Source organism: Vipera berus (genome assembly GCF_964194415.1).
Source record: "Vipera berus genome assembly, chromosome: Z".
NCBI classification, from domain to species: Eukaryota; Metazoa; Chordata; class Lepidosauria; order Squamata; family Viperidae; genus Vipera; species Vipera berus.
Window position 1 is genome coordinate 2,186,638 of NC_138205.1, and position 14,750 is coordinate 2,201,387.

The following is a 14,750-nucleotide window of genomic DNA, read 5'->3' on the forward strand; positions in this document are numbered from 1 at the left end:
TGAGGGAACTATGATCCTTTGATGACTTGTGGACTTCAACTCCCAGAATTCCTCAGCCAGCATGAGGGAACTATGACCCTTTCATGACTTGTGGTCTTCCACTCCCAGAATTCCTCAGCCAGCGTGAGGGAACTATGACCCCTTTAGGACTTGTGGACTTCAATTCCCAGAATTCCTCAGCCAGCCTGAGGGAACTATGACTTTTTTATGACTTGTGAACTTCAACTCCCAGAATTCCTCAGCCAGCGTGAGGGAACTATGACCCCTTTATGACTTGTGGACTTCAACTCCCAGAATTCCTCAGCCAGCATGAGGGAACTATGACCCTTTGATGACTTGTGGACTTCAACACCCAGAATTCCTCAGCCAGGGTTGGGGCATTGAGTTCCTGAGCATGTGCAAAATGCCCCTCTGCCAATCTTGGGAAAGTTTGAGCCCTGCTATCCCCAGGTCTGTAAACGTGCTCCCTCTGGGCCGATTTTTCTCAATCTTGGCCACTTATTAAGAGGCGTGGACTTCAACTCCCAGAATTCCCCAGCCAGCATGGTTGAAGTCCACACATCTTAACTGTGAAAGGGAGGAATTGGCTAGCTGGGGAATTCTGGGATTTGAAGTCCACACCTCTGAAAGCGGCCCAGCATGGTTTTCAGAGCAATCAGAGGAAAAATCTGATCCTTGCATTCAGCCCTGAGCTGTATCTACGTCTCACCTGCTGACTGGGGGATTCTGGGATTTGAAGTCCACCTGTCGTAAAGTGAGAAAAGCCGTATCTATGTCTCACACGCTGGCTGGGGGGATTCTGGGAGTTGAAGTCCACCCGTCTTAAAGTGAGAAAAGCTGTATGTACGTCTCACCCGCTGACTGGGGGATTCTGGGAGTTGAAGTCCACTCGTCGTAAAGTGAGAAAAGGTGTATCTACGTCTCACCTGCTGACTGGGGGATTCTGGGAGTTGAAGTCCACCCATCTTAAAGTGAGAAAAGCTGTATCTACGTCTCACCTGCTGACTGGGGGATTCTGGGAGTTGAAGTCCACCCGTCTTAAAGTGAGAAAAGCTGTATCTACGTCTCACCCACTGACTGGGGAATTCTGGGAGTTGAAGTCCACCCGTCTTAAAGTGAGAAAAGCTGTATCTACGTCTCACCCACTGACTGGGGGATTCTGGGATTTGAAGTCCACCCATCGTAAAGTGAGAAAAGCTGTATCTACGTCTCACCCACTGACTAGGGAATTCTGGGAGTTGAAGTCCACCCGTCTTAAAGTGAGAAAAGCTGTATCTACGTCTCATCCGCTGACTGGGGGGATTCTGGGAGTTGAAGTCCACCCGTCGTAAAGTGGCCGAAGCTGTCTCTACATGTCACACGCTGCCCGGGGGTGGGTGGGTGGAGAATTCTGGGAATTCTCCCTCCCGCTGACCCGCTCTTCCGTGGGGCGCTTTGGCAGGCTACGCCGGGCGGACGGAGCTGCCGGACAACCTGAAGTCCATGTTCCGCCCCATCTCCATGGTGGTGCCGGACTCCACCCTGATTGCCGAGATCATCCTCTTCGGCGAAGGCTTCAACAACTGCAAGGTAGCGGCCGCGGGGGGGGGGGGGCCCGTGGGGCGTGGGAGGGGGGTGTCTTTGGGGGGGGCGCCCCAGAAGCCCGGTGAGACGCCCTCCGGCTTCTCCTCTCCATCCCAGATCTTGGCCAAGAAGGTCTTCACCCTCTACTCGCTGGCCGTGCAGCAGCTCTCCAAGCAGGACCACTACGACTTCGGCCTGCGGGCCCTCACCTCTCTCCTCCGCTACGCCGGGAAGAAGCGCCGGGTGCGGCCGGACCTCTCCGACGAAGAGGTGGGGGGAGGGGAGGGGAGGGGAGGGGAGGTAGACCGGCCGCCATGAGGGTCCCCAACGCCCGCTGCTAAGCGAGGCCTTCGCTAAAGGGGTTCTGTCCCCTTTTGTGACCATTTTGTGACCATTTTGTGACCACTTTCTCTGTCTCCTTCCTTCTTTCTTCCTTCCTTCACTTCTGCCCCCTCTTCCTTTCTCTCGTTCTCCTTCTCTTTTTCTCTTTCTTTCCCTCCTTCCTTCCTTCCTTCCTTCTTTTCTATCTCCTTCCTTCCTCCTTCCTTCCTTCCTTCCTTTGTTCCTCCTTCCCTCTCTTTTCCTTTCTCTCCTTTCTTCTCTTTCTCTTTCTTCCTTATTCCTTTCTTCCTCTTTTCTCTCCTTCCTTCCTTCCTTTTTCTTTTCTATCACCTTCCTTCCTTCCTCTTTTTTCCTTTCTTCCTCTTTTCTTCTTCCTTCCTTCTTTCTTTCTCTTTCTCTCCTTTATTCCTTCCTTCCTTCTTTCTTTTTTTCTCTTCTTTTTCTTTCTCTCCTTCCTTCCTCTTTTCTCCTTCCTTCCTTCTTTCTTTCTTTCTCTCTTTCTCTCTTTTTCTTTCTCTCCTTTCTTTTCTTTCTCTTTCTTCCTTATTCCTTCCTTCCTCTTTTCTCTCCTTCCTTCCTTCCTTTTTCTTCTCTATCACCTTCCTTCCTCTTTTCTCCTTCTTTCTTTCTTTCTTTCTTTCTTTCTTTCTTTCTTTCTTTCTCTCTCTCTTTTTCTTTCTCTCCTTCCTTCCTTCCTCTTTTCTATCTCCTTCCTTCCTTCTTTCTTTCTCTCTCTCTCTGTCTCTTTTTCTTTCTCTCCTTCCTTCCTTCCTCTTTTCTATCTCCTTCCTTCCTTCCTTCTTTCTTTCTCTTCTTTTTCTTTTTCTCCTTCCTTCCTTCCTCTTTTCTCTCCTTCCTTCCTTCTTTCTTTCTTTCTCTCTCTGTCTCTTTTTCTTTCTCTCCTTCCTTCCTCTTTTCTATCTCCTTCCTCCTGTCACATGACACCGCAACCGTCGTAAACATGAGTCGGTTGCCAAGCCTCTGAATTTTGATCACACGACCACGGGGAGGCTGCAAGCCTGAAAAAAACGGTCCTAAGTGACTGTTTTCAGTGACCACTGCAGCTGTGAACGGTCGCTAAACGAACGGTCGTAAGTCGAGCCCCGCCTGTCACGGGCCTCTGTGCGGGAGAGGGCCGGGCGTGAGCTCCCAGAGAGAAGCTCTTCTCCATCCAGCAGCTTCGGCTCGGCTCGGCTCTCTTCTCGGGGAGGACCTTCGGTTAGAACTGGGGAGGCTGCTCGGACGGGAAGTGAAATGTTTTCAAAGAAAAAGAAAACCAAGAGAGCCCGGCGGCTTTTTTGAAATTTTTTGTTTTTAAAAAAAAGCACCTATGGGACAGGCCTGACCCCTCCTTGGTGAGGACTAGTCCCTTGACCCTTCCCTCCCCGGGCGGCAGATCCTGCTCATGGCCATGAAGGACATGAACATCGCCAAGCTGACCTCCGGGGACGTCCCGCTCTTCAACGCCATCACCCAGGACCTCTTCCCAGGCATCGAGTGCCCCGTCATCGACTACGGCAAGGTCAGCTGCCCCCCCCCCAGGCCAGGCCTCTCCTGGGGAAGCGGCCGGCCGGGAGAGTCCGGAGGGGGGGCTTGGCGGACCCTCCCTGGGGCAGCTGGGGGTCTTCTGGAGGGATGGGAAGGGCTGCCCGTCTCAGGAACGCCCTTCCTTCCTTCCTTCCTTCCTTCCTTCCTTCCTTCCTCCTTTCCTTCCTTCCTTCTTCCTTTCCTTCCTTCCTTCCTCCTTTCCTTCCTTCCTTCTTTCCTTCCTTCCTTCTTTCCTTCCTTCCTTCCTTCCTCCCTTCCTTCCTTCCTTCCTTCCTTCCTTCCTTCCTTCCTTCCTCCTTTCCTTCCTTCCTTCTTTCCTTCCTTCCTCCTTTCCTTTCTCCTTTCCTTCCTTCCTTCCTTCCTTCCTCCTTTCCTTCCTTCCTTCCTTCCTTCCTTCCTCCCTTCCTTCCTCCCTTCTTTCGTTCCTTCCTCCTTTCCTTCCTTCCTTCCTTCCTTCCTCACTTCTTTCCTTCCTTCCTTCCTTCCTTCCTCCCTTCTTTCCTTCCTTCCTCCTTTCCTTCCTTCCTTCCTTCCTTCCTCCCTTCCTTCCTTCTTTCCTTCCTTCCTCCTTTCCTTCCTTCCCTCCTTTCCTTCCTCCTTTCCTTCCTTCCCTCCTTTCCTTCCTTCTTTCCTTCCATCCTTCCTCCCTCCCTTCCTTCCTTCCTTCCCTCCTTTCCTTCCTTCCTTCCCTCCTTTCCTTCCTTCCTTCCTCCTTTCCTTCCTTCCTCCCTTTCGTTCCTTCCTCCTTTCCTTCCTTCCTCCCTTCCTCCCTTCCTTCCTTCCTTCCTTCCTTCCTTCCTTCCTTCCTTCCTTCCTTCCTCCCTTCTTTCCTTCCTTCCTTCCTTCCTCCTTTCCTTCCTTTCTTCCTCCTTTCCTTCCTTCCTTCCTTCCTTCTTTCCTTCCTTCCTTCCTTCCTTCCTTCCCTCCCTCCCTCCCTCCCTCCGCAGCTGAAGGAAGTGCTGGAGGGGGAGCTGAGGGAGATGGGGCTGCAGGCCATCCCCTTCACCATCATGAAGGTCATCCAGCTCTTTGAGACCAAGAACTCCCGCCACTCCTCCATGATCGTGGGCAACACCGGCAGCGGGAAGACCGTCACCTGGCGGGCCCTGCAGGCCACCCTCTGCAGCCTCCACCGGGCCGGAGACGCCGCCTTCAACCTGGTCCGGGTGAGGGGCCTCCCTCCCTTCATTCCTCCTTTCCTCCCTCCCTCCCTTCCCTCCCTCCCTCTCTTTCCTCCCTCTCTCCTCCCTTCACTCCTCCTCTCTCCTCCCTCCCTCCCTCCCTCTCTCCTCCCTCCCTCCCTCCCTCCCTCCTTTTCTCCTCCCTGCCTTCCTCCTTTCCTCCCTCCCTTCCCTCCCTCCCTCTCTCCTCCCTCCCTCCTTTTCTCCTCCCTCCTTTTCTCCCTCCATTCCCTCCCTCCCTCTTTACTCCCTCTCTCCTCCCTCCCTCCGTTCCTCTCTCCTCTCTCCTCCCTCCCTTCATTCCTCCTTCTCTCTCCTCCCTCTCCTCTCTCCCTCTCTTCTCCCTCCCACCTTCTCTCCTCCCTCCCTCCCTCCCTCCTTTTCTCCCTCCATTCCCTCCCTCCCTCTTTCCTCCCTCTCTCCTCCCTCCCTCCGTTCCTCTCTCCTCTCTCCTCCCTCCCTTCATTCCTCCTTCTCTCTCCTCCCTCTCCTCTCTCCCTCTCTTCTCCCTCCCACCTTCTCTCCTCCCTCCCTCCCTCCCTCCCTCCCTCCCTCCTTTCGTTCCTCCATTCCCTCCCTCCCTCTTTCCTCCCTCTCTCCTCCCTCCATTCCCTCCCTCCCTCCCTCTCCTCCCTCTCCTTCCTCCCTCCCTCCCCCCTCCATCCATCTGTCCCTTCTTTCCCCTCCTCCCCTCCTTCTCTTTCCCCCACTCCTCGGCCAGGAGCGACTGAGAGCCACAGAGAAGATGTTGGCCCCCCTTGAAGTGAGGAGGTGGGAGAGGGGCAGCCTGGGTCCCCCTGCCCAATGGGGGACAGGGAGGCCTGAATTGCAGAGGAAGCAGGAGGAGGAGGAGGGTGTGTGTGTGTGTGTGCCTGGCCTGACATTGCCTGCCATGGCTCTTGCGTGCTTCTGACTTCTTCCTCCTCCTCCTCCTCTTCCTCACACCCCCCCAGGAGTACCCCCTGAACCCCAAGGCGGTCTCACTAGGCGAGCTGTACGGAGAGTACAACCTCAGCACCAACGAGTGGACGGACGGCATCCTCTCCAGCGTCATGCGGATGGCCTGCGCAGGTACAGCCACGCCCACCCGCCCCGCGCTTGGCTGCCGGCCCGTTTGGGTTGCGGAGGGAGGGAGGGGGGCCTCACCCCACCCCCTGAGGGTTACGGGCAGAGACACCCCGGGGAACTCCACCCCACTCGCTCCAGCAGAAGAGGCCGGCTACGGGGCCCCCTCTGCCAAAGAGTTTCGGCTGGTGGGGTCCAGGAGAAGGGCCTTTTCTGATGTGGACCCCGCAACATCGGGAAGACGTGTTCGACCCTCGGTTGATGCGGGGAGGGCGTTGACACACACACACCCCCAAACCTTCGTTTCTCGTCTTTATTGAACTGCCCGGAATCAACTTCCAACAGCTGAGATGGGCGGCAGGTGAATTTAATCAATCGGAATAAGAGAATTACAGAGCGGGGAGGGGCCTTAGAGGTCTTCAAGTCCACCCCTCTGCTCCAAGGCAGGAGACCCGACCCCGTTTCAGGCCATTTGCATCCCAGTCTCTTCTTAAAAACCTCCGGTGTTGGAGCATTCGCGACGTCTGGAAGGAAGCCGTTCCACACATTAATTGATGGAATAACAGAGTTGGAAGGGACCTCGGAGATCCTCTAGTCCAGCCCCCATCTCAGACAAGTGGCTGTCCAATCAGGAAGGAAGGAAGGAAGACAAAATAGCAGAATAACAGAGCTGGAAGGGACCTCAGAGGTCATCTAGCCTAACCCCCTGCTCAGGCAGGAGACCCTTTCCCATTTCAGACAAGTGGTTGTCCAATCTCTTCTTGATCTTAGCCCATCAGGTTTCCGGGTGCTGCACCAGCCTAGGGCTCAGGGTAGGGGCGGTGGAGTGGCAGTTGTTGTGAGGGAGACCTTATGTCCGCGGGAGGCCACCATAGTCCAGATAGCCGGGTGTGAGTCCCTCCTCCTGAGATGTGGTCCCAGAGCTCAGTTGGGCTTGCTGTTGGTGTATATTTCACCTAGACACGTGGCAGCAGCCCTGCCTGAGCTTCTCGATATCCTCTCAGGGTTGGTGGTTGAGTTCCCCAAACTTATAGTTTTGGGTGACTTCAACCTTCCATCCCTGGGGGGATCATCTGAGTTAGCTCGGGAGTTCATGGCTTCCATGACGGCCATGGACCTGAAGCAGGTTATTCTGGGCCCAACTCACGGGGGGGGGTCACACGCTCGATCTGGTTTTTCTATCTGGACGGTGGTTAGATGATCTTGGGGGGGGTTCCCCAATTAATTCACCCCTGTCATGGACCGATCATCATCTCCTGCGGATGGTCTTCCATTTTGCCACTCCCTGTCGTGGGGTTGCTGAGCCAACAAGATGGTTCCGCCCTAGGCGCCTTATGGACCCTGAGCGGTTCCAAACAGCGCTTGGGCCCCCACCTGCCTCCTTTGCTCACAGCTCGGTCGATGCCCTGGTGGAAGCCTGGGAAAGGGCAGCCACAGAGGCACTCGACCAAGTTGTACCCATGCGGCCCTTGACCCGACGCGGATCCCAACGGGCCCCATGGTTCTCCATGGAGCTCCGCGAGATGAAGCGTCGGAGACGGGGCCTAGAGAGCTGTTGGAGGTCCAGCCGATCCGAATCCGACCGGTTACGACTAAGGTCGTTTACGAGAACTTATCTCGCAGCATTGAGGGTGGCTAGGTCTAACCACTTTGCCACCCTCATTGCGTCCGCAGATAATCGCCCGGCCGCCCTGTTTAGGGTGACTCGCTCTCTCCTTAATCAGGAGGTGAGGGAGGAACCCTTGCAGGGTCGAGCCGAGGAGTTTAGTCGATTTCTGTCGGACAAAATCGCTCGGATCCGGACCGGTTTGGACTCCGACTGGGCAGAGTCTGACGAAGAGGATACGGGCGGTCTTGTCGATTTAATCTGGGAAGAGTTCGATCCTGTGACCCCTGAAGAAGTGGACAAGATCATGAGGAAGCTGAGCTCCACCACGTGTTTGTTGGACCCGTGCCCCTCCTGGCTGACTTATGCAGCCCGGGAGGGGACACGAGGCTGGCTCCAGGCAGTGATTACTGCTTCTTTGAGTCAGGGTAGTTTTCCCGCCGCCTTGAAGGAGGCGGTGGTGAGACCCCTCCTCAAGAAACCTGCCTTGGACCCAGCAATTTTAAACAACTATCGTCCGGTTTCCAACCTTCGCTTTTTGGCGAAGGTTGTTGAAAGCGTGGTGGCGCATCAGCTCCCTTTGTTCTTGGAGGAAGCTGACTACCTAGACCCGTACCAATCGGGTTTCAGGCCCGGGTACAGCACGGAGACGGCATTGGTCGCGCTGGTGAATGATCTCTGGCGGGCTCGGGACAGGGGTTGTTCCTCTGTCCTAGTCCTTTTAGACCTCTCAGCGGCTTTCGATACCATCGACCATGGTATCCTGCTGCGACGTCTCAGGGGGTTAGGAGTGGGAGGCACGGTTCTCCAGTGGTTCTCCTCTTACCTCCTGGGACGTTCGCAGTCGGTGTTGGCAGGGGGGCAGAGATCGACCCTGAGACCTCTCATTTGTGGAGTTCCTCAGGGGTCGGTTCTCTCGCCTCTCCTGTTCAACATCTATATGAAGCCGCTGGGTGAGATCATTCGTGGTTTTGGAGTTGGGTATCACCAATATGCTGATGATACCCAACTTTTTATTTCTACCCCAAACCACCCCAGCGATGCCCTCGACGTGATGTCCCGTTGCCTGGAGGCGGTCCGGGTCTGGATGGGGAGGAACAGGCTTCGACTCAACCCTGACAAGACTGAGTGGCTGTTCGTGCCGGCATCCCGGGAAATTCCGATTATCCCATCATTGGCCATGGGGGGTGAGCTATTACCCCCCGTAGATAGGGCCCGCAACTTGGGGGTCCTTCTAGATTCACAGCTCTCTTTGGAAGAGCATATTGGAGCTGTGACTAGGGGGGCCTTTGCCCAGGTTCGCCTGGTGCGCCAGTTGCGGCCCTATCTAGACCGGGATGCCTTGCGCACAGTCACTCATGCACTCGTGACCTCTCGTCTAGACTACTGTAATGCTCTCTACATGGGGCTGCCCTTGAGGTCCACCCGGAGACTCCAGCTGGTGCAGAATGCAGCCGCGCGAGTCGTCTTGGGAGTTTCCCGATACTCCCATGTTACACCTCTGCTCCGCGAGCTGCATTGGCTACCGGTTGCTCTCCGGGTGAGGTTCAAGGTGTTAGTTATGACGTACAAAGCCCTTCATGGCATGGGTCCGGATTACCTACGGCAACACCTGCGACCGGCGTCAACTTCCCTCCGTCCAGTGCGCTCCCACAGAGAGGGCCTCCTCAGGGTGCCGCCGATCAAAGAATGCCGATTGGTGACCCCCAGGGGGAGAGCGTTCTCTGTGGGCGCGCCAGACCTTTGGAACAGCTTACCGGCTGAGCTCCGGACGGCCCCCGACCTTCGCTCCTTCCGGCGCGATCTTAAAACATTCTTTTTCGAACAAGCTGGCCTGGTCTGACGGGATGGGGTTGGGTTTTTAAAATTAGTTTTTAACTTAATATGTATTGATTTTATGGGCATGATGTTTAATGGTTTTTTAATGGTTTTTTAATTCTTGTATCTGATTTTTATTATGTATTGCCCTGTTCACCGCCCTGAGTCCTTCGGGAGAAGGGCGGTATAGAAATCAAATTATTAAATTAAAAGCTTCCAGTGGAGGCAAGTCAGCTTCACCGATTAATTGCTTTCACTATCAGGAAATTTCTCCTTACTTTTGAGTTGGTTCTTTCCTTGATTAGTTTCCATCCATTAATCAATCAATCAATCAACCAGGCAACCTCTCTTAAGATGCCTTTAGAAGAAACCGCCTTCTTCTCTGGAAATCTCTGGGAGAATTTGGGTGATGAAGGTCTAGACTGGGGTTCACTGAAGCAGCGGATGCGGTGTTGGTGGCGCCCACCGTGGGGCGAGTGGCCCCCAACGTCTGTAGATGGACAATGATGGAGAAGAGTCTCCCTCTTGGCATTCTGGGAAAACAAGCTGGGCTGGCCATCCTCACCAGTTGGTCTTGCTACGGTCCCGAGGGTCCCGTGTCCTGATGTGTGAGACCCAAATGGGTTGTGGGGCAGGTCTCTGATCTCTCCGATTCCTCGCGGGCTCTGACTGAGCTTCCCCTCTTTCTCCCAGACGAGAAACCAGATGAGAAGTGGATCCTTTTTGATGGACCGGTGGACACGCTGTGGATCGAGAGCATGAACTCGGTCATGGACGACAACAAAGTCCTGACCCTCATCAACGGGGAGAGGATTGCCATGCCCGAGCAGGTAACTTTAAAGGACCTACTCTCTTTTTCTTCTGCTCCTTTGGAGCCGTTGAGCTCCCGCAATGTTTGATGGGTATTGGGGGGGTGTCTCCTCCAGGTTTCGTTGTTGTTTGAAGTGGAGAACCTGGCGGTCGCCTCGCCTGCCACCGTCTCCCGATGTGGGATGGTTTACACAGACTACAGCGACCTGGGTTGGAAGCCGTACGTCCTCTCCTGGATCGAGAAGCGTCCAAAGGTAACGATGGACAGGGTTGGGCTTACGATGAGGACTAACCCGGTGGTCCTCAACCTTAGCAACTTTTAAGAGGAGTGGACTTCAACTCCCAGTATTCCCCAGCCGGCCATCCCTGTATATTTTTTTTGCTCCTAGCTAGCCTCTAGAGCGGAGAGATTGCAGAGGAAGGGATTACAAGAGAGTAAGCAGGCCACAACGGAGGCACATATCAAAAGGAATGCATTAGTGTCAGGGATTTCTGAGAGTTGACGTCCCACCGTCTTAAAGTTGTCCACTAGACAGTCTTGAGCAATGTGGGCTCATCCATGATTATGCAATCAGTGTATAATAATAATAATAATAATAAACAATAACAATCAATAATAATAATAATCAATCAGAATAGAGCTGGAAGGGACCTTGGAGGTCTTCTAGTCCAACCCCCTGCACAAGCAGGTGACCCTATGCCATTTCAGACAAAAGGGCTCTTCTTAAAAACCTCCAGTGGTGGAGCTCCCACAAGTTCTGGTGGCAAGCTGTTCCACTGGTTAATCGTCCTCCCTGTTAGGAAATGTCTCCTTAATTCCAGGTTGCTTCTCTCCATTTCCATCCATTGTTTCTTGCCCTGCCTTCTAGTGTTTTGGAAAATCAGTTGACCCCCCCTCCCCCCACTCAGGGGTCTTCTGCTTGAGCAGGGGGTTGGACTAGAAGACCTCCAAGGGCCCTTCCAGCTCTATTCCGATTGACTGATTGAGTTATTATTATTGGCCACGATTCTGTCGAAATGAATTTAACTTTTGTATATTTGCCGAATTGTCCCCCGGCGAATTGGCCCGTTCTGTGCAGTTGCGCCTCTCCCTCCCCAGGTGGAAGCGGAAACCCTGCAGCGGATGTTCGACAAATTCACCAACAAGATCCTGAACTTCAAGAAGGAAAATTGCCAGGAGTTGGTTCCCATCTCGGAGTACAGCGGCATCGTGGCGCTCTGCAAACTCTTCAACTCCTTGGCCGAGGAAGGGGTAAGCGGCGGACAAGGCCAGGGAGTGGGGAGCATGGCTCGGTGGGTGTGGCCACCGGAGTGCCACCAGGTGGGCGTGGGTGGGTAGGTGGGTGGGCACGGCCAGGTCAACCTGAAGGATTAAGTGCAGCCGGCTGGGCGTGGATAACTCGGGTGTCAATGCTGCAAACGTTGACATGTTTTTGCACTGACAAGACAAGAGGCAGCCTTTTGCTTTAACTCTTTGGTTTCGAATCACTGAAGCGCGGGAGGAATGCAACCCAGATGTTTTGACAAGATAAGGGGTAGCCACTTCCGAAGGGAAGTGAAACTTCGTGTGTTGAATTAATTGGTCAACATGATTCATGACGTGTAAATAAGGGAGGGAAATTCTGCATGATGTGGTAGGTCAAGGGGAGGAGAATTCAGATTCTGGCATCCACCCAATGAGTGCCGATGCTCCATTTTCATTATTATAGACCAGCAATGGTGAACCTTTTAGAGACCAAGTGCCCAAACTACAACCCAAAACCCAATTATGTACCGTCGGGTGCTGGGTGGGCCTGGCCCATTGGGTGGTCGTGGCTGCGTTGGTAACAGCAGACTGGGTGGGACTAAAAAGTTCAATCAATCAATTCCAACGTTATGAGATCTTTTTTTTCCTGCGAGAAGTTGAAATTGATTGATATTTTTTTTTGCACATGGTGACGGAGGCCTAAAGCAAAAAGGTTTTTAAAAAGCCAGCTGAAGGCCCAGGACTGGGGCGACGGCGTGCGTGCCATAGGTTCGCCACCACGGTTATAGACTTTTTTGAAATAAACAATCATGCAGTGTACTTTGATCTGTCTTATTAATCGGAACCAGGACATCATGCCAGGATCTGAATTCTCCTCCCCTTGACCCACCACATCAGGCAGAATTTCCCTCCCTTATTTACACATCATGAATCAGATTGACCAACTAATTCAACACACAAAGTTTCGCTTCCCTTTGAAAGCGGCTGTCCCTTATCTTATCAAAACATCCGGGTTGAATTCCTCCGGCGCTTTAGTGATTCTATACCCAACAGTTGAAGCAAAAGGCTGCCTCTTGGATTGTCGGTGCAAAAACATGTCAATGTTTGCAGCATTGACATCGGGGGCAAACTTGGGGGCACTCAGCTGGCCACGCCCACTGAGTCCCGCCCACCTGGCCGCACTGAGTCGTCATAGAGCCAGTGCCTTGGGTGGCTTCCCTGAAGCTCTCCCCGGTTCCCTCCAGCTCAGCCTCACCGACGCCGAGAATTACTCCACCCTGGTGGAGATGTACTTCGTCTTCAGCATGATCTGGTCCCTGTGCGCGGCCGTGGACGAGGAAGGCCGGAAGAAAATCGACAACTTCCTGCGGGAAATAGAGGGATCCTTCCCTAACAAGGTCTCGCTCCGATTCACTTGGCTTTCGGGGGGGTAGGGGGGGCGGTCTTCTGGGTTTAGCCTGGACAGCAACGTTGAGAAGATCCACCTCACGCATCTGTGGAAGTTCTCCATCATCCAGTCCGTGCTTTTTCAAGAGGCAACCGGACTGGTTATTTGCCTTCTTTTAGAGGGTCGTTGAGGCCACTTGGAGGTTTGTCTGTGTCGTCGGGGTCATCTGAGTGGTGCAAATGGGTGTGGAGCCTTCTTAGAAATGTTGAAAGGAGGCTCCACGCCCATTTGCACCACTCAGGTGGCCCCGAGGACACAGACAAACCTCCAAGTGGCCTCAAGGGCCCTCTAAAAGAAGGCAAAGGACCAGCAATCTGGCAGGAGTATAAATCCTTTCACTTCCCCACCATCCAGTCAGAACCAGAGGAAGCTTCTGGGATGAGAAGCGAAACCTCTTCAAAGAAAAAAAAAGAAAGTCCAGTTAGCTGCCTCCTGGAAAAAGCACCTTTGGGAAGTCCACCTCACACACTGACGTCCTTGCTTCCTCCCCGCAGGACACGGTCTACGAGTACTACGTGGACCCCAAGAGGAAGCAGTGGGTGGCCTTTGAGGACAACCTTCCCAAGATGTGGAGATACCCTCCCAAGTTAGTAACCATTTTTCTGGCCCGTTGGCCAAGGTCTCAAGATCACGGAAGAACGGGCTTCAGGGAGAACGCCCCTCTGTTCTTCAGACCCGGGGTGGGCTTTGGAGGCCAGAAGCTCCTGAGGGACAGCAGTTGTTCCAAGTGGTGGACCAGCCACAAGCAACGTGGTGGAAATTGCTGAAGAGGAGCGGGGTGTGGTCTTCCAAGGATCGGTCCAGAAAACAGGATGTGGGGTCAAGAGACAATCCTGGCTTGAAGTTGGGTCATATTGCCCTCAACGCTGCTCCTTGGGGGTCCTTCCCTCATCGCTGGTGTCCTAACAGTACAGGTGGTTCTCAACTTACAACCGTCCGTTTAGCGACCGTTGGGAGTTCCAACGGTACTGGGGGAAAAAGGGACTTACAACCATTTTTCAGACTTACGACCATTTAGCGTCCCCGTGGCCACGTGATCCAAATTCAGACGCTTTGGCGACCGGCTCCTATTTATGTCGGTCACAATGTCGCGGGAACACGTGATCCCCTTTGGCGACCTTCCCCGAAGTCAACGGGGGACGCCGGGCTCCCTGAGCGACCGTGGGACTAACTCGACAGCTGCAGCGGTTCACTTAACAACCGCCTTAGGAAAGATGCTAAAATGGGGCAAAACTCAGCTAGCAACCGTCTCGTTCAGTGATGGAAATTTTGGGCTCTGCTTTGGTCGTAAGTTGAGGCCTGCCCGTAGAGGAGGTGCCGAAGACATTGTCTTCGTGCCCAGCTTGGCTTCTCAACCCCTTTCTCATTTCCGGCCTCCACACAACCAGACAACTTCACAACCGCTATCACTCCCAACTTCACGACCACGAGTTGGTAGTTTAAGCCAATGGCTCGCATCCATTTACACACACACACACACACCAATTGCCCCTAATCCAATCAGGGCTATGGAATTGCTAGGGACACGGTCCCCGAGGGGCCCACGGGCGGGCAGCTGCCCTGGCGTAACGCCGGGCGCGGACAGCGTCGTCAACAACAGGCTCCGCCCAAGCTGTCAGGCTCCAGTGGAGACGACAGCTGCGGGAATTGTGACACGTGTTGGATGTCTTCGTGCCTCTTGGCAAGGGTTTCCGGCACAGTCGCGGCGGTGAACGGACCACACGGGGACAGGGGTGGCACATCTGCCAAGGGGCGGGTGCTGGCCAAGCAGACATCCCAAGCCGATACCCCCGCTTCTTTTTCATAGTATCCCCTTCTACAAGATCATCGTTCCCACTGTGGACACCATGCGGTACAACTACTTGGTGAACGCTCTCATTGCCAACCAACAGCCGGTGCTGCTGGTGGGCACGGTGGGCACCGGGAAGACCTCCATCGCCCAGGGGGTGCTTCAGTCCCTGGACAGCGTCAAGTGGGCCGTCTTGGTGATCAACATGTCGGCACAGGTAACGCGTTCCCTCCCTCCCGGCACCCTTGATCCAACCGGGACAGGAGACGGGCCTCGCTGGACCCGAGTACATAAAGCCTTCCACTTAATGATGATTTACTGAGCGAGCGAATGAC

At 54.1% G+C, this 14,750-nt stretch overlaps 1 protein-coding gene across 1 annotated transcript in view; it reads left to right on the top strand.

Annotated features, from left to right (window-relative positions):
• The window catches only part of LOC308677862 (dynein axonemal heavy chain 2-like), a gene marked incomplete at both ends in the record, with an annotated part of 121,978 nt that overhangs the window by 61,251 nt on the left and 45,977 nt on the right, over positions 1-14,750 (top strand). The window contains 11 exons of the mRNA XM_081344562.1: positions 1,442-1,569; positions 1,681-1,833; positions 3,302-3,427; positions 4,401-4,619; positions 5,588-5,705; positions 9,817-9,953; positions 10,050-10,187; positions 11,033-11,185; positions 12,424-12,576; positions 13,121-13,212; positions 14,434-14,632. Coding sequence (XP_081200688.1) covers positions 1,442-1,569; positions 1,681-1,833; positions 3,302-3,427; positions 4,401-4,619; positions 5,588-5,705; positions 9,817-9,953; positions 10,050-10,187; positions 11,033-11,185; positions 12,424-12,576; positions 13,121-13,212; positions 14,434-14,632 — 1,616 coding nt within the window. The remainder of the gene's footprint in view (positions 1-1,441; positions 1,570-1,680; positions 1,834-3,301; positions 3,428-4,400; positions 4,620-5,587; positions 5,706-9,816; positions 9,954-10,049; positions 10,188-11,032; positions 11,186-12,423; positions 12,577-13,120; positions 13,213-14,433; positions 14,633-14,750) is intronic.